Raw genomic sequence first — 24,348 nt, 5'->3', positions numbered from 1 at the left:
GGCAAACATTAGAGTTTGAACAATTGATGGACATGTATATATGCATATCTTCATCCTTCAATAATTGGAGGGAGATCATTAAAAAAAAAGTGCTCCATTCTTCTGTGATAAACTTAATACAAGTAATAGTGTACAGAATATAGTGTACATTAGATTCTTCACTAGTTTTATAGAATCTGGAGATACGTGCTCAGTTCTATGGAAATTTTAAGAGGAATATTCCTAACTGTAGTCTTTTGGAAGGGAACAACTAGGATCTGATAGGAAGTCATGGAGAAACTGGAAAATAGGACATGTTTTGCTTATAGAAAAGATTTGGAGGAAACAACATATCTTTTCTCCAATGTCTAGCAAATAATCCTGTGAAAGAATAACGGTGTATCTGTAGAGTACTACCAGTGTATGAAGGTAACAAAGAAATACATTCTCCACCCAATATACACAAGGCCTTTTTCAACAATTAGAGTTTCCTCAAAATGGAATGGAAGGCCTTACAGAGTAGTGAGCTTCCTGTTACTGAAATCATTCCAGCAGAGGCTTATAAAAGATAGTTTTGAAGAATTTTTGTGCTGGCTTGGAAGTTAGACCTTATGATTCCAAAGGTTCCTTGGAACCAAAGGCTGTATGATCCAGGCAAGAAACTCTAATAATAGTTTGAATCCTGGTCTGCCTTTCATGCCTGTGCATGAAAAAAATCAACTGATTTGTTAATGTGAGGATTTCTAATTAGAAAACTGATACAGATACTTTTCAATTTTATCAACAGATATGTATTGAACCCCTATTATGTGCCCAGTAGTGTTATATAAACAGAGATCAGTCTTATCTATATTGACAAAATAAGTGTGAGAGAAAAGGATATGATACTGGACGGTTTTTGCTTACATATTTCTATATTCCAGAATAATGTGAATTCTATGTTATAAATGAAAAATATTAGTAATATTAGAATATAAAATATGAAACCCAATTGAAAAATAGCAGTGTAATATGTTAATTAAGTAGTCTAGAAGGTGATACAGAAAATTATATGCAATCAGATACTAATGACAAAATAGAGAACAAATTATTTAATTTTATTAAAAATTTCCAATTTATAACCAAAATATACAACCACTACATTTAAAATCAGTTTGTACACTCACAGTTAAAGTGCTAAGTAAAAACATTTACAAAAATGGACATCAGTCTACTGTAAACAAAATAAATCTACAAGAGCAGAGTGCAAAGCACATCCAGCTAACGTGAAAGTACAGTTCATGCTCTAATCAAGTGCACCTGCCCTATACATATCTCAATAACAGTAACTTTCCCACTCATTCAGAAATGAACAATTTTAAATACATAAAAAAGAAATGTGAAGAACTAATACCACAAAATACAAGTCTTTAGCATAAACACTAACTAGATGCTTACATGATAAAAGCAAGATTAAGATTTTAGAATCAATTTTAGAATCACCATATCAATTTAATTCAGAATAGGGTGTGAAAACTAAATTGCTAAGTGCCAGCTGTTTAAAAATAATCGTTTTTTTTTTTAAATAATGAAAAAGGAATATTGTTTCTACCTTTTTATCTCTTGAAAAAAGGAGAAGGTGGTGTCACTGTCAATAAAAGTAAAATGAGGAAAGCTATTGTCTATAGTATCAATGAGCAGAGCTGGAAGATAGACAGGACTAGCTGGGAGGCAGAGAAAACTGAGGCTCGAACACAGAATCTTAACAGTGTGGGTGACGGACATCTAAGATGCTCCTGACACAGCTCTTGAACTGAAAAACACAGGATCAGCAAGACCCTGACTTCAATGACCCAGAATTACAAATGACTAGCTCCCCTCCTCAAAGTCACTGAAAATATACGGCACTTTCAGACATCACATGCATTCAGAGAAAGAGCAAGAGATGCTTAAGTTAGGTCACTTAATGGTATCTCTTGCCTCAAAAGAATCCAACCAACACTATTTCCATTTTTGTTTTAAAGCTCAATATTCCAGTTGATAGTAATTTGTGCTAATAGCAATGTGTTTGTCTTTAATGCAGATTTATCTTTAAGCAGGTTAAAAGGGCTATAGTGACTAACACACTTGAATACAAATTAAAGCAAATTTCCTTCTTCCTAATGCTTGAATATAGATTATACTTCGGAAGTATTGATAAGGAAGACTGGGGATAGAAGGCAGGTAGGAAGGTCTTGAGGAATGTAGCATTAGAGGAATAGGCCAGATGGAGAGTGTGTGTACCTGGGCAGGGCTCAGGGTATCTCCTAGAAAGAAGTATACCAAGTGATTACTGAGAGATCTAAGTCAATTTTCCCCACCATAAAAGTATAGTCAAAACTGAGACACTAGATTAATATGAAGTGTACCAGATCAGCTCTTGTTGGCTAATGTGTTGCCCTTATTATTCATAATATTATTTATATGAGATGTAGTGTGAGTTTAGAACAATCCAATTTACAACCTCTTAGATAATAGCTCTTCTAAAATTCTGGATTTCCTGTGTAGGAGATTCATATTTTTTACATGCATTTTTAAACCCATATACTTTGATTCTTATAACTTGAAACATAGGTATAAATAAAATCTTTAAATGGCATTTTAAGGCAAATCTGTTGACTCTATAACATAGTAGTATCATTTCAGAATGCCTACCAAGAAGATAAAATTCTATAGCTAGCAAAATTTGAGTCCATAGTAGATATGGAAGGGGGGGGGGGGGACTTATTTTGCCTCTAATGATATTTACATACTAGTCCTTTGATATACGATAATATCCCAGGTTATGAAAGTTTTTATATAACTTACATATTCCCAAAAGGTATTTGCTTTCAATTACTAAAATCATTTTGACTAAATATCTTTAAAACTAGGCAATTTAACTACAAAACAAAGCAGAATTTTCTTGATGGACCTATGGTTATCTATAGTTTGAATCTCCTTCGTAAGGTCTCTGACAGGTTAATAAGAGGAATTAGAATTGAAAGTTAATATATTTATTCTAAAACACCTTTTGTTTGATTGTTTCTTGAATATATATTATGAAATTGCAAACATTTGATCACTCTTGATGAACAAAACCAGCAATTTCACACAGTTCAGGATAATACTATCCAACTATGATGACATAGTATAAATCTCTTTAAATTGTTCTTTCTGAGAATCAGGCTATCTAACAAAGGATTTTCTGCTGAGAGGACCATAATAACCTAACACACAACACTAACAAAACAAGACAAAATAAAGGCTTACCAAAAAAATTTAAAAAAAAAAGTTCACATTAAATAAATTTAAGCTTCAGGTATCACAATATTATAGAAAACAAAATAACTCAGAACTATTATTAGTTGTAGACACATATATTTATATAAACAATCCCCTAAATTCACTATCAGATTAAAATACAGTAAAGTCAGTATTTTCTTGAACAATTTTAAATTAGAAGAAACAGCTTCCATAGCTCTTCCAAATAAAAAAAAATAAGACAATTTAATAGCTTTTGAGTGTCAAATGAACTCTTCTTTCTGGGTTTCGGAGAAAGCAGTGGTAGTGGTATTATCTTCATCATACCAAAGTAAATGTCTAAACTGCAGTCACTCCTTCACATATGCAATACTTTGAAACTTCAATGAAGAAATAAAACTCAAAAATAAAATTTGGCGTTTGAAAACAGAAGCAGAAAAGTTGTTTGAAGTTGGTGTTAAAGATATGTGAAATGGAGTAATTCTAGAGAAGTTAGTTTTTTAAAAAGATGAATGATAAAGAATTTAGATTTACTCTGATAAGGTAGAAATAGCACCTGATGACAAAAGAACTTCCAGACTGATATTTTCAAATCAGAGACCCCTTTTTATAATTAAAAAATAATTTTAAGTTCACATATTAAAAAAATACAGTATTTTCAAGTACATATTCACCTCAGTTCAATGCAAAGAACTTTTTTGTTGATCTTGTTCCAGAAATATAGAATCATTTCCTATTAAATGTTTCTGCTGACAAGAGTAGTTAGGGAAAAACTATGTGAGGCAGGGGCCAACTAAGGGAGTGAAGGAAGACAACTCTAAACGTCCTTTTCAAAACTGGGGAGGGGAGAAGTAGGTAGAAAAATGGTGGATGGATAAATATAAATTAAATCACACTAAGATTATCTGCTTTATCTTCTAGAATATCCTATTATCAAAACCCAGAAAATCTTCAATGAAATGTTTGGACCTCAGATTCAAGTTTAACAAGTGTAATAACAAAACATGCAGAGACAGAGAACTTAAAATAAAGGTCTGGTGTTTGTTGCTGTTGTTGTTTTTCTTTACAGGCAATCAAAATAACACTGTAATATAGCTGTGTCTGAATGAGAGAAGCTAGTCATCTCCTTTAATTTCTGAAAGCCAGGAAAGTTGATCCATTGGACTGACCAAAGACAAGGAATCAAGTATAGCCAAAGACATCACACCATCTTCCAACATCAACCTTCCATTATTCTTCTCTACCTAGCCAACACCAAACCCAATACCTGGATTATAAATCTATAGACCAATGTGTTCAACAGATTGATATGAGCTAATGCAGACAATCAGAGAGAGGCAGTGATCTCTAAAAGTAACAAGTAACTTCCTTGGCTCTTCCCTGGTTCTCAAAGAGCACAATTAAATCTGTAAGAGAACTCTGCTGAGACATGGAACTAATGCAATCTCTATTTTATTAGACAGTTAAGGAGGCTTTATGAAAACATCTTCTGCATAGCCAGAAAAAAAAAAACTACATTTATCTCTAACATTTTAAAGTAGGACAATGCTCATGGCAATCTGGCAATTACACTTATTCAATGAATCTAAGAACATTTTAAGAATAATTGTTAAACAGAAAAATTTCAATCCACTTCTCGAAATTCCTTTTACATTTGATAATTATATTAATGTTGGTAAAAGCCAAGAGCTTTTTAATTAGCTATATGGGCCAGTGCTATCACCGCTTTGCTCACTAATTTTATCATGAATACATTTTGTTTAAAGTTAAGGCTAAATAGCTATATTCATATTTAAGAGAACAAAGACCACAGAATTTTGTCATTTTTCTCCTATATATCAGTTTTAAGGTGCTTATGTTAGTGCTTTAGGAGACTTTTCCTATGGAAGAAAAAAAGAGGTCGTGTCAATTATTTGTAACCTTTCTTTTATTTTTATTATCTGTAATATAATTTCCTCCTTAAAATTACTCAAAATTATAAGTGGAAAACAAAGTTAATAACATAACTGAATCCTAGCAATTTAAGCATAGATTTCATTAACAGTACTGGCTGAACTAGTAAATATAGTTCATGGGAAGAACAACAAGAATAAAAGTAAGCCAGAATAATGATTACAAAATGGTCAAGCGACACCCAAATTACAGGCAGGTGGAATTTGAGACACTACCTAAACTAGTCCCCTGTTTCTTCACATCTATTCACAGATGATAAAACCTGAGGTCCCAAGAGGTAAAATTCTAGTTACAAAGCTCACTGAAAACAGAGGCAATACTAGAAACCAGGTCTCCTGACTCAAAATTCTGTGGTATTTAAAAAATAACATAATGTATTTTTACTAAGCATTAGGGAAAGAAATCTGCCAATTCTGAAAAGAGAAAATTATGAAGCTCTAAAGCTTTTTAAATCAATAAGCACAAGACAATTAAAGAAATATTTGCAAGTTAGCAATATAAACAAGGTGACATATAACAAAAACACCAGGGCTACAACAACAATAAAGTAGTTCACCCTACTTTAGGAAATATAAAATAATAAGTTTAAAAATATCACTGTCTTATAAATACTAATATTACTAGTAAATGGTAATCATCAAAATAATGGAACACCGAATCTTCAAAATCTGAATTATTACAAGGTAAAAAACTTATTTATCAGGAAAAACTGGTAACAGTAGCCAATAAAATGAAAATAAATTAACAGCAATGCTAGCATACCAATGAAAATGTCCAAGAAAGGACATAATAGATTTCCTGAGATAAATAATTATTAAAAAAATAATAATCTGAAGGGAACTATTCTTTAATGCATTTATACAGATGGAACTACTTTCTTTTATAGGATGTAATGTTGTACTGCTGTGGGATTTGACTAAAATATAAGTGAAACTTTACTTTCTTTTATCTTTATGGCAACAAAATTTTACTTTCTAATTAGAGATCACAGAATAGGAAATATGCTTATTAACTTAGTATATTACATCTTTGTGAATCCAATAGAAATGTCTAAGAAATGGCTGGTTTTAGGTAGACCTTAGTATTTTCTATCCTAGAAGATTTTGGATCCTGGGAGAAAATTACAATCCTATTTCAGTTTGACTATTAAAGAAGTATAGGATTAAAATTAAATTAGAAAAAAATCCCAGGAGACTGTTTACAGTCAGATGAAGGGTACGGGATGCTTAGTCTCCCTATTCCTTTCCCTAAACCCATACAACTGGAACAAAAAAAGAGAATTAGTTAAATTATGAAGAGATGTCAACATAATTCTTTTCATATAAAATAGAAATGATACAAGAATAATGTATAAATGTGGCTACTAGGAAATAAATGAATATAAACACTTTTTCTTATTTTAGTCAGTTGTAAAAAGGTATAAAAGAAATTAAAAGAAGCATGAGTTCCTTTGTAAATCTAGGTTCCATAAAAATGCTCTTTTGTGTGTTGATGTGCAGAAAAGAATGGAGAAATCCTTACTTTATGTAGGTTTAAAAAATTATATATACAAACATACAATTAAGATAATTTTAAATAACTTAAAATTTCAAGTTTTGCCATGATGAATATCAGCAAGTTACAGCTATTACCTTTTTAAAACTTGTTCTTAATCAGAAAGAAATAGGCACATGAAAGTCCTCAAAGAAAAGTTAAAGGGCCTACACTCTTCTTTGTATTTTTCTTACAAGTTTCAGTGAAGTCAAGCTCATGTACTTACATAATTCCATCAAAAGAATAATATAATGGAGATCTCAAACTTGCTGTTGAGATTGACCTGCAAATTTAATTGTATACAATTTGAGAGCACACACTGGCTATATATATACTCAAGAGCTAGCACAGTTTCAGGACATACCTACTCTTGAAAAAGAACCTCATTTTCAAAAAGTTAATTGGATTGTTGATTTAAAGATTGTACCAAATTGTATCAAGATTGTACTGGTCTAATTGCCTATTTTGTTGTTGTTGCTAAATACTACTGAAGACCATATCCTTGTTTTCTACAACCCCCAAATTCTAACAAAAACAAATAATATCAGAGCAATTTATAGGTTAGAGAGCATGATAATACATGTTATCTCATTTGTTCCTTACAACCAAAGTCCAGTGAGGTAGGTTTGGGGCTCAACAATTAACTTATCCTCATTTTACACTGAAGAAATTGAGACTAAATGACCTGTCCTGTTCACATCATAATTATGGGTCTCTGAATTCCAAGCCTAAAGGGATTTTCACTGCACTAGATGATGAAAATCATCCAAGTGATAATACAGGAATATACCTTTGGCATGTCAAAAGCAGTACAAATATCATCATAATGAAATTTTGGTCTGTTACTGTTTTCTAAGCTCTGGCCACCATTTTCTAAAAACATTTTAAGTAGTTCCTTTTATATCACAGGGATATAGCCTCAACTAAGATAGGTATCATTTATATCCAGCTCTCATCACAAAGAAACTAATGAGGTAGGCTAAAATGTAGGAAATTTTTCTAATTTAAAAAGATTTTTAGAATTTTCATACATTTGCTCTAAAAAGCAGCAGAAAAAGAAAATCACTACTAATAAAGGTTTACTTGAATATTTGTTTACCCAACTAGTATACAAAGATTTAATTTCACATAAAGCAACAAGAGCTTAAATACTTCTAAGAATTGTAGTTCACCTTTTAAAATTAATATCAAGTTTTGGTACAAGCTTATGTAAATATTTCTTGTGTAAGTTATGTATTTATTACTTGCCACATGTTATTCTGGTAAAGCAGAGACTTCATTTCATTCGGTTTAAATTTAGATACTTCAAATTCCTTTGAGGTGAGATTCTCACTACTAAGGGTAAATGTGAGTTGCATAACATGAGTTGTTCATTCGTAAATATTTATTGAAAAACCTACTCTGTACTTAGCCCTGTGCTAGTTGTTATTAATCAATTGTTCTTTCAAACCAATTATTGTTTTGAGCTTAGTATGATCTTTTGCTTTAATTATTGAATAAATTAAACACAGTATTGCTAAAATCAAAGTACTTTTTGAAAGCTCTTGATTATATATTAACATCTTGGAGAAACTATTATTTTCGCAGTTGTCAGCTGAACAAATAAAATACTAAACATTATCACATGCCAATCAAAACACAAATTAAAGTTAAACATATGGTAAGAAAGCTGTCTCGACTTGTTCAAGTTGGTTTAAGGGAACTGAGACTTTGAAATTGCTGGTTTGCTATAGTTCTTTAACAGTTTCTTAAAAATATTTCTTAATTTAAAGCACCAGTTTGATAAATAACCTGACCTAAACTAAATACTGTTATTTAAAACAATGGACTAATGATATTAAGTAAATTTCATGGAGAAAAATTAAGATACTGAAAGTAAATGAAAGATCAATATAGCATTTATATATATGCCAACAGGGAGTTTAACAAACAAGAGAAATGAATATATAAAAATCAGGAAGCACAAAAATTAAGATTTTCATAGGGATGTGCACTTAACTGTCTACACTTGGCCTACTTGCACAAGAAAATCAATTAACATTTTGGCAATTGATAATATAATGCAGATGGCGATGGATGACAACATCTTTGAGCTCAAACTGGTACCTTCTATTTTAACTTCTTATTTTTGTTTCTGAATGTTTGTTTTGGTCTTCTCATGCTGTTCTCAGGAGAGGTTCTCAGAAAAAAGCCTTATGAATTATTGATTTATTGTATAAACGAGTTGTTCTAAGTCTGGCCTTCAGAGAAATGGTTTACTAATTGTCAGTTATGAGGGAATTTCAAATTCTGCGTATCTTGAGTATGAACTCCAGCTCCAAGGAGAAAGACAATAAAGACAGAGGAAAAAGAAAAACACTTTGGGGCTAAATGTTCAAATATGTCCTATAAAGAGTCAATAATAAACAATAAGATATATGTACTTTGAAAGAAATATGATATACAAATTATTATCAGAAAACGGACTTTTTTTGCATGATGAAGCCTTTTTTTCAACACCTAATTTCTTGGTATTTTTGTTTTAAAGGAGAGAGAAAAAAGTACACATAAATTAAACACATGTCAAGGAATGTACAATAGTAGCCCTCAAATCTCTTAAATCCTTAATCTTAATCCTTTATATTTCATAATGCTTTACAGTTTTCAAAGAGCTTTTGTATGATTTTTCATTTGATCCCTATTCGACAACTTTGTGAGGTAGGTACTTCTCCTCTATCTTCATTTATAAACAAGGGAACTGAGGCTCAGAGCAGTTTACTTGTTAAAGGTAAAAAACTGGCATATGGCAAAGCCAAGCCTCTCTAGAGTCTAGAACATTTTTCAAAGTATGATTCTTGCATTACCTGCATTAAGAATTACGTGTGATATTTTTAGAACTCAGGTTTTAAAGTCCTACCACCTTTGACTTACTGAATAAGAAACTTTAGGAGTGGGGCCCCAGATTCCACATTTTATAATGGAAAATAAAGTGGAGAACAATTGCGTATCAGGTAATGATATATAAAAGCACAATATTGAGTCCGCCTAGATATTCATGTGATATCATTATGATGCCATCAGATCACTATCAGGGGGCAATTTAGTTCAAAACAACCTGAAGTCTGGCTGCAGATTAGAATAAAACATAGAAAACTTAAAAAAAAAAAAACCTACAAATTCTCCTCTGAAAGAGAGGAAGGTGTTGGGCATCAGAGGTTCCCCAAGTGATTCTTGTCTAGTTAGGGCTGAGGACCACTTGTTTAAATACACTTTACTATAAAACACATCCACCATTTTCCAGAATTTTTCTTTCCCTTCTGATCAATTTCATGCCTAATAAAGTTCACGGTTTTATTGTAAATTATTTAAACATTACACAACAGAATGTCAAACATTTTTGAATTGATATTGGTAAGACTAAAAGATACTTCACAGCAAGACTAATCATGCTTCATTTAGTTACAATGGTTTCCAAATACCTCAAATTAATCACCACTTTGGACTTAAGTTATATATATTTCAACTGTAAAGAAAGAATGATCCAGAATCTGAAAATAAGAATGTGGGGGCAGAAAGCTGTAGTCTAGTGGCTCCTGGGCAATGCAAATGCAGACAATCAACTCACTGTTAGGAGGGGCCTGGTGGCTTTGGCAAGATCACATCTCACTGTAGAAAAATACAACAATGAATGTAGAGAAAACATTTTGCCATTTTGTAATTGTGGTTCCCACAAAAAAAAGCTTATAATGTGTGATGCTTATCTTATTACATGCCTCCACGGAACAGATCTGAACATGAAGTTCTCTATGAATCAATACTACTACATGGAAAAAGGTGGCTACAAATTAAACTTTTTCCACCATGCATATGGTTAAGTTATAAAAACACAGCCAGTAAAAGTAATATTTACAAAAGTAATAAAGACAGCACAATCACAGGGGAAAAAAGATCCATCTCCGTTTTTATTCCATTGCTAATCCTAATCCTGTGTGTCTCTGGATGAAGATTATTTTGATAGAATTTTAAAAGAGCCTTCAATAGACTATTCAGTTTCTTCTGTTGATCTTATATCTTATTAGCTAAAATACCCTTGCTGATTTATCAAATTCTCCTACAGTTTAAAAACACAGTTCTTTTTCACTTAGTGGAAAGAAAACTACAAAGTCCAACTATTCATCTGAGAAATAAACCTTGCATAGAAAATTTCTTTAATTCTGAAATTTTGTTTTATTAATACAACTACCAGAATGTTATCTCACAACTAGTTGATATCATATGAAAGTTTGCTACAAAGCAGTCACCACACATTTAGGATTTTTCTAAATATAAAATAAGTAGGCTTATAAAAATGCTTACCAGACAAATAATCTCTTCATAACCTAGAAATAAGAATTATTTATGTGATGACATAATTATTAGCATTTTTGATGCCTTGATGTTCTAAGGTTGATGCAATATAAAAAGCAAAAATTTACTTTCCCAATGGACACAATCTGCACCTGACTGAAAGCATGGTAACGGTTGAGTTACAGCAATCAGTCATGCAAAGGCAAAGAATAAAATCTGCTTTTTAAACAGCACAAGTTCTCCATCTTAGGACAATTTAAGCACTGGTTCCATCTTCTTCAATAACCCGATTCATGCTGGTACCATGTGTGATGTGAGTCATAGGATTACTACTGAGATCTCTGATGCTGCTATGCCGTGACTGTTCATTGAGCCGATGAGAACTACTGTGTCTGGAGTGATCGGTCAGTCGTGATGTGCTGCCATGAGGGAGCCTCTCTTCCATTCCTCTGTAACTGCAGGGCGTATACCTAACACAGAAGAGTTTATTTTGAAGTAGGTAAGACAACACACTAGAAAATAAAACTAAAAATCTCATGAAAACGTCTCATTAAGCAAAATGATTAGGAAACGAACCAGTGAAAAAGTAACCATCAATTTTTGATGATTTACAGTAATTTCAAAAAGTTGACATTCACACGGCTAACCTGAAAGGGGAAAAACCCATCTCATTAAATTCAGAATGAAGGTCTTACTCCTTGCACAGGGACAGATATTAAGGTTAAACAGAGCTGGCTGATACAGAGCTATGCTAAGCATGGATACTTTGCTCATTCAAATGGGAGAGGAGGAAAAATGATAGAAGCAAATGGCCTTGTCCCAGGGAGTCTATGAGGGTGGTTATAATCAGTAGTACAACAAAACAAATTTTATTGAAAGACTAGGGTTGGAAGAGGGAGCATAAGAAATTAGAGGACAAATTAGTGTAACCTAAAAATAAAAAGGTGAATGAATTGGCAAGCAATGATGACGGTTATGTGCCGACAGCTTCTTTCCAAATAGCCCAGCTAATGGCTGAAGAGCTACCTGTAAATGTCTTCATTACTTTTCATTAGGGCTTGAGGCTGTGAACATCTATTTCATAGAAGCTACATTTACTTAAATATTCTAGTAACATCCTCTGAACATTTGTAGCTATATTCCAGACGAAGCAAATTCTCCCCTTATACCTAGCCCAAGACCCAGCTTTTGAGTAGTACAATGTATGCTAACTGAGCTACACTGCTTAGTGCAGGCAGGCAGTCTTCTCTCCATCACTGTGCTTATCTTGAAAGGCAACAGTGGGAACGTCAAAGAAAACACACACACACACACACCTCTTAAAGTATTTAATTTAGTAAAACAAAGCTCAAAGAAAATGTAACTGCATATAATTTTAATATATACTAAATTTTACTTCAATACCTCTAAAATTAAAAAGGATTCAGCAGGACATTCCGTCTTAAAATAGTCAGCAAAAGAACGAATCCTGAGCAGCTGAAGATCTACTGGCTGTCAAAAATCATTCCTTTGTCATTCCTTCATAATAATTACAAATTTCATGATTCAGTAAGAATCATTTATAAAATTTAAAGATTTTAAAGACTGATTCATACACTAGTGAGGTGATTTAGTTTTATAGAAGTGCTTATCAAATAAAGTTTTCATCAGATCACAGAGTTTAACAATTGAGAAGTCCTTTTATTTATTTTTATTTTTTGAAGATTTTATTTTTAAGTAATCTCTATATCCAACTCACAAGCTGGAGAGTCATATGTTCCATCTACTGAGCCAGCCAGGCACTCCAGAAGTCCTTTTAAAATGATAAAAAGAAAGCATGTCTTTTGCTTCCAGTTTGAATAAAGCAAAAAAGAAAATATGAAAATGAAATGATGCATTGCGGCAACTGAGTGGCTTAGGTGGTTGAGCATCCCACTCTTAATTTCAGCTCAGGTCATGGTCCCAGGGTCATGGGATCCAGCCCCTGTATTGGGCTCTGCGCTCAGTATGGAGCAGGCTTAAAATCCTCTCTTTCTCCCTCTGCCCCTCTCCTGCTCTCTCTCTCACTCAAAAGAAAAAGAAAAAGAGAAAGAGAAAGAGAAAGAGAAAGGGAAAGAGAAAGAGAAAGGGAAAGAGGAAGAAAAAGAAAAAGAAAAGGAATGAAAAGATGAATTTTAAATATTTAAAAAGCTTCTTATGCTAACAGGTAAAAAAGCATTTAATTCTTATCTATTAAAAGATATTTCACATTCAGGGCAAACAGTTTTAACTTTGATTTGCATGTTTGGGTAAAATAATTACATTGTTTACAAATGAAAATATTTCAGAATGAGCTTGTTATTCTAGTTAATAATTATTATTTGACATCATGATTATTGTCCTAAATCAAGTGAAAGATTATTTCCAAATATAATTTGCCAGCTAACTGGAGATCTTTCACCTCTCAAATGATTTCATAAGCATCTATTTCAAATGAATTGGCAAACAAAAAAAAGCAAAGTATGATGCAGTGCTTAATAAATGATATCAAAGTAGTTAAAAAATGAAAACCAACCATTATTTAAAAATATGAATTAAGTATTTTCTAAAATAAAACTAAATCTTTGAGTTTACCAAATAAGACTCAAAGAATACATTTTTCATAGAAAAAGTTACCATACTGAGTTCTTTTGTCTATTTAAGTGAAATATAAGGCTATCCATGAAATTCTAGAATATGAACAACCTGCCCATGGATAATTAGGAATCAACTACACAGAAAAATAAATTTAATTATAGTGTTTAATCTCAATTGTATATATAGGAATTACCAAGTTTATTTATCTTTTGCCAGTCATTTGAAAAACTGTAACCATCTACTCTAACACACAATATAAAAATGTACATTAATTTTAATATAAACTTAGGCAAAATAATTAATTTGGTTAATTTGCTGAAAAGATAATAAGGTATATTTCCAAAGTCAAAATGAGAGAAACTTAAAGATGATTTATTCTTTTTGGTTCTCTAAACTAGTTGCTACCATTTATATAAATAATTGAATTCATTTGGGTTTAACCAGTATCTCATTATTCATTCTCTAGCTTTCCCTTGTCACCCTCTCATGTCACCTACTTATCACCACATCATTCATTTCCAAACCTCAACCTACTTACTCTTCCACTTCCTTTTCTACCCACCCTCTAATCCAACAATACTTATAATACACATAATAACAATTACTTATTCTTTGAAGTTGACATACATGTGTAGGTGTATTTACTTCAGGCTATTTTATTTCATGGAGCACTGAGATCAATAAGTATCCATCAAGGAGTCTACACTAGAGTGAATATGGAGAAGCAGGTAGGTGTGTGTGTGTGTGATCTCATAGTCAAAATACCATGAGATGATGAGAAAGTGATGGCCAAAAGATAGTGTTAACATGTAAACTTAAAAACTGACAGTTAAGAAAGAAATCTCTATGAGATGATTTTTGTAATTATGAAAACCCCTATTTAGACTTTTAGGTTCAAGATGGCCTTGGAATCTTTCAGATCTGCTATTTTAAAGTTTTTACTTACTTATTTTTGAGAGAGAGAGAGCACAAGTGGGGGAAAGGCAGAGAGTGAGGGGGACAGAGGATCTGAAGTAGGCTCTGGGTGGACAGCAGAGGGCCTGACGTGGGGCTCGAACCCACGAACTGTGAGATCATGACCTGAGCTGAAGGCAGACACTTAACCGACTGAGCCACAAAGGCTCCCCCAGATCTGCTATTAAGTTCTGGCTATGGAAGAGGGCCTTGCAGTATGAATATTCGTGTACCACACACAACACCCTTAGTAGACTGTTGTTTTAGTTTTGGGCCCTGAATTCCTGGGAAATGTGACCCTTTGCTTCCCTTCCTTTCCCTCCCTCATTCATTCATTCATTCACTCATTCATTCACTCATTCACACATTCAAAGTAATCTTTACCGCGGGGCTCAAACTCATGATACTGAGCTCAGCATGCTCCACTGACGAAGCCAGCCAGGTGCCCCCAAATGCCCACATTCTTTCTTTCCTTTTCTTTTCTTTTCTTTCTTTCTTTTTCTTTCTTTCTTTCCTTTTCTTTCTTTCTCTTTCTTTCTTTCTTTCCTTTTCTCTTTCTTTCTTTCTTTCTGTTTTTTTAAAAAAAAATTTAAGTGTTTATTTATTTTTGAGAAAGAGAGACACAGAGCAGGGGAGGGGCAGAGAGAGAGGGAGACACAGAATCCGAAGCAGGCTCCAAGCTCTGAGCTGTCAGCACAGAGCTAGTCATGGGGCTCAAACTCACAAACAGTGAGATTATGACCTGAGCTGAAGTCGGATGCTTAACTGACTAAGCCACCCAGGTGCCCCACCTACATTATTTCTAAAGTCATCTATTCAACAGATTTATCTCTCTACATAGATAGATAGATAGATAGATAGATAGATAGATAGACAGATACAGGAAGATAGATATAGAAGATAGAGATATATGCCTAGAACTGTGCTAGGTACTATGGGGAAATACAGAAATGTCTGTCATCTAGTTCTCATTCTCTAGAAGTTACACATTTAGCTGAGGAAAGACTGCTGTATGGAAAATAGGTCATACCATAAAAATGATTAAAAAGCAATTAACTGCCATGGACATGGGAATTAAGCAGGCCTTAAAGGATGGGTATGATTTTGATTAAGCACAGAGGTAGGAAAGGCCATTACAGGAAGTCATAATCTATCCTCTGGTTCTCATGACAGTATACTTTTATAGATTCTTTCATATGCCAATAAGCTCTTTCTTTGATTCACATCTTGGCTATTCTTCTTGTATTATTATTACTGTAAGTATTTATTAAGGTCTTGTTCTTGGTCTGTTCTTTTTTTTTTTTTTTTTTTGTTATGTTTCAAGTAATTCTAGATCACAATTTTAATTATCAACTACCTTTTTTTTCTTTTTAATTTAAATTCAAGTTAGTTAACATACAGTGTAGTACTGGCTTCAGGAGTAGAACCCAGTGATTCATCATTTAAATATAACACCCAGTGCTCATCCCAACAAGTGTCTTCCTTAATGCCCATCACCTATCTAGCCCATCCATTCCCCCACTCACCTCCCCTCCAGCAATCTTCAGTTTGTTCTCTGTGGTTGAGTCTCTTATGGCTTGCCTCCCTCTCTGTTTTTATCTTATTTTTGCTTCCCTTCCCCTATGTTCATCTGTTTTCTTTCTTAAATTCCACATATGAGTGAAATCATATGGTATTTGTCTTTCTCTGACTTATTTCGCTTAGCATAATATATTCTGGTTCCATTCACAATGTTGCAAATGGCAAGATTTCATTCTTTTTGAGGGCCACGTAATATTCCAATGTATATACATACCACATCTTTATCCATTCATTAGTTGATAGACATTTGGGCTCTTTCCATAATTTGGCTATTGTTGATAGTGCTGCTATAAACATTGGTATGCATGTGTCCCTTCCAATCAGCACTTCAAATTGGTTTTTATTTTTAAACATTTTTTAAAAGTTTACCTATTAATTTTGAGAGAGACAGAGACAGTGCCAGTGAGGGAGGGGCACAGAGAGGAGAGAGAGAATTCCATGCAGGCTCTGCACTGTGAGCACAGAGCCTGATGTGGGGCTCAAACTCATGAAACTGTGAGTGACCTGAGCCAAAACCAAGAGTCAGATGCTTAACCAACTGAGCCACCCAGGTGCCCCAAATTAGCAATTTTGTATCCTTTGGATAAATATCTGGTAGTACAATTGCTGGGTCGGGTACTTCTATTTTTAATTTTTTGACAAAAAGAAGTAAAAAGCATACAAATTGGCATAGAAGAAGTCAAATTTTCCCTATTCAAATATAACATGACACTCTACGTGGAAAATCCAAGACTCCACCAAAAAACTGCTAGAACTGATATGTGAATTCAGCGAAGTCAGAGGATAGAAAATCAATGTACAGAAATCAGTTGCATTTCTATACACCGAAAATTAAGCAACAGAAAGAAAAATCAAGGAATCAATCCCATTTACGATTGCACCCAAAACCCTAAGATACCTAGGAATAAAGCTAACCAGAGGTAAAAGATCTGTACACTGAAAACTATAGGAAGCTTATGAAAGAAATCAAAGACAACACAAAGAGATGGAAAAACATTCTATTCTCATGGATTAGAAAAACAAATATTGTTAAAATGTCAACTACCTTAATGATTATAAATGTCCTTACCTAAGTTCCAGTTCCATTCAGATTAGAGAGACTGAATACCCTATATTTATTTGCCTTCAGAAATTCTCTACTCAGTATCAACTTATTTGTTATTACCATTCATTCACCTTCCATATTTCCTCTAATGTTCTATAACGTCAATTGTCTCTAACAATCACTGTTTTAATTATATGTTGGCTTGCACTGTTATGTAATTGGCTCCTAGGTATATGTCTTCTCTTTCTTATAAGATTATGCTCCTAGAATGCAGAAATTAGCTTTCTTCTATATATCCCTTTACACACAGAATGCCACATGCATAGGAGGTGTGTTATAAATAATTGTTCATTCCTTATTGAAAAGGATGAGGCTAATAATGTCCAATGTCAAATAATATTGATAGTTCATAGAGGGTAATGTTGACAAAACATATTCTAAAAGACTCTCAGATCCCCTCCCTCCTATGAGTATCTTAAGATAGGACCCATAGATTACTGCAGAAACTTCTCAACCGTGATTACTTACAATCTCCTCTTCTCCTATGCTGTTGCCAAAGTAATCTTTCTTAAACACAAATCTGATTTTATTATCCCCAGGCTCCAAATCCAACTATTAAAGAATAGTTTCTTATTGCTGTCAGGAAAAAAATCCAAATTTCTCAGCATGTTTCATCTGCCCAAGTGTACAAACTATGCTCTAGCCATACTCTGGTACCTAACTGCCTGCTTGACCTCCTTGCCTCCACATATGCTATTTTCCTGTCTTTAATTTCAGCTGCCTCCTCTGCATCCTATTCCAAGTAGAAATGCTATCTTGTTTGTGGGGTTTTCTCTGACTTCCTATAATAAGTTAAATGTTTTTCTTCTCTGGGATTTCAAAGCATTTTGTATATGATTTTATTATACCCATTAAAGTGTATTATAACCGATTGTTTACTCTTCTGTCTTCCATCTGTATGTCCTTAACACTTAGAAGAGCACTTCTCTCGGGGCGCCTGGGTGGCGCAGTCGGTTAAGCGTCCGACTTCAGCCAGGTCACGATCTCGCGGTCCGTGAGTTCGAGCCCCGCGTCGGGCTCTGGGCTGATGGCTCAGAGCCTGGAGCCTGTTTCCGATTCTGTGTCTCCCTCTCTCTCTGCCCCTCCCCCGTTCATGCTCTGTCTCTCTCTGTCCCAAAAATAAATAAACGTTGAAAAAAATTAAAAAAAAAAAAAGAAGAGCACTTCTCTCATACAAGTGTTGAACGCAAGGAAAAAAGCAAAAAAGTGAAAGGATCTTTGAATGTGGTTAAAACAGGTCATTGGTGATGTTAGAAAGTACAGTTTAAGTGGCTAAGAAGAAAAAAAAAAGACTGGATATATAAGAAATGAAATATTCAAAATATTCATTTAAAAAATTTGGCAGGAAAAGAAAAAAGAAATGGATAAAAGAAAAAATATCACAAAGACACTGCTATTTTTTTTTAAACACAGAGTAGCGGACCAAGTTAAAAGGCAAAAGAAAGCAAGTTGAAAGAAAAAACCAGAGGTTTAAAAAGAGTACATATAAGAATCGTGACCTATGCTCAGAGGACAGAGAAGACTGGGAGAAAGGCTGGAATGAGATTGAAGGATATAACACAGTTGTAGAAACAGGTATTTTATTTATTTATTAAAAAAAATTTTTTTTTTGAATTTAAAAAAGTTTTAAAAGTTTGTTTATTTATTTAGAACACAAGCAGGGGAGGGGCAGAGAAAGATAATTTCAAGCAGGCTCCGAGCTGTCAGCACAGAGCTCAATGCAGGGCTTGAACCACGAACCACAAAATGAACCATCTGAACTGAAATCAAGAGTCAGATGATTAACCAACTGAGCCACCCAGGGGCTTAAACTGTCTTAAAGTGAGCATAGCCTGCTTTCCATTTCAGGCATTAGAATTTTCATTCTTTGTTTCCTAAACTAGAAATCTTAAAAACACAAAAAACAAAACCAAATAAACAAAAGATCTTTTGGCACATTTCTTCTATCCAGCTGTTATTAATGTGTAATCAACTACTATCATTTCTTCTTTCTACATATTTTTCAAATCAGCTCTTCCTCTCTTCCCACTGCAACTACTCTCCTAATATAAGCCTTCATCAACTCCCAACCAAATTATTGAAAAGCTCCTAAGAAGTTTCTTTTTTTTTAAATTTGTGTTGTTTTAAATGTTTATGTATTTTTGAGAGAGAGAGAGAGAGAGAGAGTACACGTGCATGAGTGGGGCAGGGGCACAGACAGAGGGAGCAGAAGATCCAAAGCCAGTTATGCGCTGAGAGCGGAGAGCCCAATGCAGGGCTCGAACTCACAAACCATGAGATCATGATCTGAGTCCAAGTCGGAGCTTAACCAACTGAGCCACCCAGGCCCCAAGTCCTAAGAAGTTTCTAATTCTGGTGTCTCCATCATCTAATTTGAAAAAACACATCCAGCCTTCTCTCAAAGAATCTCTGTGAAGCTATCTGACCCTTTCCCCGACCAGATTCACTCCCTCCTCCATGCCACTACTGCTCCTACAAAATGGGTTGGCAAACTGGCTCAGTGGCCAACTCTGGCTCTTCCTATTTCTATAAATAAAGCTTAATTGAAAAACAAATAAATAAAAAGGAAAAGCTGTTTCCATTTGACTGTACACATTTTCTATGGCTACTTTCATGCTACAACAGAAATGAATAGTTGCAACAGAGACCGTGTGCTCAACCCACAAAGCCTAAAATATGTACTAAGTGGCTTTTTATAGAAAAAGTTTGCCAAGTTCTGTACTCTGCCATCATACTTATATTTTACTTTACTTGTTCATTTACAGTAACAGAAGTTGATATCAGGTATCTACTGAGATAAGCACTGTTCCAAGCAATTACCCATATTATCTCATTTACTCTTTACAACATTCCTAAAGGGGCAGATATTTCTATTTCCATTGTACAAATGAGGAAACCGAGGACTTTCATTCCAGACCTCATGTTTTTAACTACAGCACTAATACTGACTACACTATCTTTCTTGAGCTTATTAAGAACAAAGATTATACCTAAATCATCTTATTCCCAGAGTCTAGCATAGTGTTTAACATAGTATGCATTCTGTAATTGCTTGCTAAATATATCTTACTAAAATATCCACTTTCACCCTGACCTTCTCCCTGCTCAAAACCCTTCAATGCCTCCATTATTTGCTTACTGCATCAGGTCTAAATTCTAAACTCCTCTGAGCGGCTTTAAGTCTGATGGACATAATCCAGGGCAACCGTACCTAGCAAAGTTTAAAAGCTTAATAATGTCCAACTTCTAGGAATTTTATGGTTTCAGGTCTCACATTAGGTCTTTCACCCATTTTGAATTTATTTTTGTGTATGGTGTAAGAAAGTGGTCCAGTTTCATTCTTTTGCCTATTACAAAAAGTCCAGTTTTCCCAACACCATTTGTTAAAGAGACTGTCTGTTCTCCATTGTATATTCTTGCCTCCTTTGTCATAGATTAATTGACCACATATGTGTGGGTTTATTTTTGGACTATCGATGTGTCTATTTTTGTCCTAGTACCATCTTGTTTTGATTGTGAAATCTGGGATTATGCTACCTACAACTTTGTTCTTCCTTCTCAAGACTGCTTTGGTTATTCAGAACTTTTGTGATTCCACTCAAATTTTAGGATTATTTGATCTACTTCTGTGAAAACTGATGTTGGTATTTTAACAAAGATTGCATTAAATCTGTAGATTGTTTTGGGTAGTATGCACATTTTAATAATATTGGTTCTTCCAAAACTTAATCATGGAATATTTTTCCATTTGTTATGTCCTCTTTATTTCATCAATGTTATATAGTTTTCAGAATATAGGTCTTTTGCCTCTTTGATTTATTCTTAGGTATTTAATTATTTTTGGTGCAGTTGTAAATGCGATTTTTTTTAAATTTCTCTTTCTGCTACTTCATTATTAAGGTAAAGAAATGCAATAGATTTCTGTGTATTAATTTTCTATCCTGTGACTTTACTGAATTCATTTATCAGTTCTTACAGTTTTCTGGTGGAGTCTTTAGGGTTTTCTCTATATACCATCATGTCATCTACACATAGTGTTAAGTTTTATTCTTCAGTACCAATTTGGATGTTTTGAACATAGGCCAGAGAAACATTTTTCTAGATCTGTCTCCTCAGGCAAGGGAAACAAAAGCAAAATTAAACTATTGGGACTACACCAAAATAAAAAGCTTTTGCACAGTGAAGGAAACTGTCAATAAGCAACAAGGCAACCTACTGAGTGGGAGAAGATATTTGCAAATGATATATCCAATAAGGAGTTAGTATCTAAAATATATCAAGAACTTACACAAGTCAATACCAGAAAAACAAATAATCCAATTAAAAAATGAACAGAGGACCTGATTAGACATTTTCCTAAAGAAGATACATAGATGGCCAACAGACACATGAAAAGATGCTCAACATCACTAATCATCAGGGAAATACAAATCAAAACCATGAGATATCACTACATGCCTGTCAGAATGACTAAAATAAAAAAGGCACAAAATAACAAATGTTGGTGTAGATGTAGAGAAAAAGGAACCTTAGTGCATTATTGGTGGGAATGCAAACTGGTGCAGCTACTGTGGAAAATGGTATGGAGGTTCCCCACAAAATGTAAAACAGAATTACTATATGATCCAGTAATCCCACTAGTGGGTATTTACCAAAAGAAAATGAAAACACGAGTTTGAAAAGATACATGCACCCTTATGTTTACTGCAGCGTTATTTACAATAGTTAAGATATGGAAGCAACCCAAACGTCCACCCATATATGAATGGATAAACAAGATGCGGTATATAGGGGCGCCTGGGTGGCTCAGTCGGTTAAGTGTCTGACTTTGGCTCAGGTCATGATCTCATGGTTCATGGGTTCAATGCCCAAGTTGGACTCTGTGCTGACAGCTCCAAGCCTGGAGCATGCTTCGGATTCTGTTGTCTCCCTCTCTTTCTCTCTGTCCCTTCCCTGCTCATGCTCCGTCTCTCTCTCTCTCTCTCTCTCTCAAAAATGAATAAACTTAAAAAAAAAAAAAAAAAAAGATGTGGTATATATAAAAAAGGGAATACGGGCACCAGGGTGGCTCAGTTGGTTAAGCATCCAACTCTTGATATTGGCTCAGGTCATGATCTCATTTGTGGGATCAAGCCCCATGTCAGTCTCCATGCAGAGTGTAGAGCCTGCTTGGGATTCATTTTCTCTCTCTCTCTCTCTCTCTTCTCCCACTCAACCTTCCTCTCTCTCTCTCAAAATAAATAAGTAAACTTTAAAAAATAAAAGGGGGTAACATTCCTCTCAGCCATAAAAAAGATCTTGCCACCGGTGACAACATGGATAAACCTAGAGGGTATAATGCTAAGTAAAATAAGTCAGACAGAAAAAGACAAATACCATATGATTTCACTCACATTACATTTGGAATTTAAGAAGCAAAATAAATGAACAAAGAAAAAAAGAGACAAAAAAAGATTCTTAAATTCTTTAAGATGGGTGAAACAGACAAATGGGATTAAGACTATAGTTTTTATGATGAGCACTGAATAATGTATAGAACTGTTGAATCATTATATTGTACACCTGAAAGTAATATAACACTCTATGTTAATTATACTTCAATTAAATTTTTTTTTAAAAAATACAAATGATGTCCAACTTCTATTTCAGATTTGGCTACTCTTCATTCTTAAGTTGTGTGACTAATTCAACTTATGAAATAAACTAATCTTCCAAAAAAACTCACCTGCCATCACGGGATCTGTGGAGACTGCCGTGGTAGCTGCTTACTTTGCTGTGGACACTCCCTGCTTTGCTTCTCTGATCATCCACCATAGCAAGCTGGGTTGAAGAAGCATGTGTGGATGTTCCTTGAGTGGAAGTTCCCCTTGATTTTCTTATAATAGGAGTATTTGGATCCCTCAGGAGAGACTGAGCAAAATCAGGTTCCTGTAGTACCTGTCGGCTCTCATTCACTATCCTAGAGAACAAAATACTAAGTTTAAGATACAGACTAACATTCCCATAGACCAATAAACAACACTTTTGTGACATACTGACATTATTCTTGAAATTAATTGCTCTTCAAATAATGTCTTTAGCAGAGATATAAGGTAACATCGTTGACAGAGGAAAGAATACAACAAAAATCCCTATAAATCTGTACTCTAAAGTGGTATGATGGAAAGAAGCCTGCATCAAAATAAGGAAATCAGGATTTTAGTTCAATAAATACATGATCTTAAGCAAGTCATTATTCCCTTTCTTTCATTTTTGTCATCTATGAAATGAAGCTATACAATTTTATCATTTCTAAAAGGTTCCTTTCAATTAAAGAAGTTTATAATTCTAGGAGTGCCTGGGTGGCTCAGTCAGTTAAGTGTCCAACTCTTGATGTCAGCTCAGGTTATGATCTCACAGTTTGTGAGGCAGAGGAGCACAGAGCCTGCTTGGGATTCTGTCTCTCTCTCTCTCTCTCTCTCTCTCTCTCTCTCCTTCTCAAAATAAATAAATAAATAAACTTAAAAAAAAAAAGAAATTTGATTCTCAATCACACTGAAATATTATAAAAGATTTTATAATAGAGAAATTTGTTCTTGCATGGTTTATGGATGTATCAGAGGCCTCACTGTAACACAGCTATTTTTTGAACTTGTAAGTTACAACAGTTGTTTTCAGGCTACAAGTTGGTTTTATGGTAAAGCAGTTGTTCAGTGCTAGATTAAACATGATTGGTCATAATTAAACAAAACATATGAAAAATTAAGTGAACATAAAATTAACTACCGGATATATTAAAGCCTTAAGGGAAAAAAAACTAAGGAGATGAATTACTGTCAAGAGCAAAAGTTTTTAACTGCTATGGAAAGGTTAAAAACATTTATTTATGATGATAAACAAAGCAGTAATTAAACTGATAAGAAGAGCCAGTGAAATAGTTGCAAAGATCAGTGTCAGTTTATGTAAACAAGCAACTATGAGAATCAGACGTTTAAATTAAAATTAGATAAACAATTTCATGAAAAAAACAAAACTCTAACATATAAAGATTGGATCATACATTAACAAAGTGCATATATTCT

General features: G+C 33.8%; 1 protein-coding gene across 3 annotated transcripts in view; it reads right to left on the bottom strand.

The window, feature by feature from the left end:
• Nucleotides 1–10,042: 10,042 nt before the first annotated feature.
• Nucleotides 10,043–24,348, bottom strand: part of FZD3 (frizzled class receptor 3) — a 95,666-nt gene continuing 81,360 nt past the window's right edge. For all 3 annotated transcript variants that reach the window (XM_025921803.2, XM_086703779.1, XM_086703780.1), the window contains 2 exons: nt 23,013–23,246; nt 10,043–11,522 (listed from right to left, as the gene is read on the bottom strand). In XM_025921803.2, coding sequence (XP_025777588.1) covers nt 11,309–11,522; nt 23,013–23,246 — 448 coding nt within the window. In that variant the 3' untranslated portion in view covers nt 10,043–11,308. The remainder of the gene's footprint in view (nt 11,523–23,012; nt 23,247–24,348) is intronic.

This window comes from Puma concolor, chromosome B1 (assembly GCF_028749965.1).
Source record: "Puma concolor isolate L17-30 chromosome B1, mPumCon1.1.hap2, whole genome shotgun sequence".
NCBI lineage: Eukaryota > Metazoa > Chordata > Mammalia > Carnivora > Felidae > Puma > Puma concolor.
The sequence above is the reverse complement of the archived record's forward strand: the minus strand, read 5'-3'. Positions and strand labels throughout refer to the sequence as shown.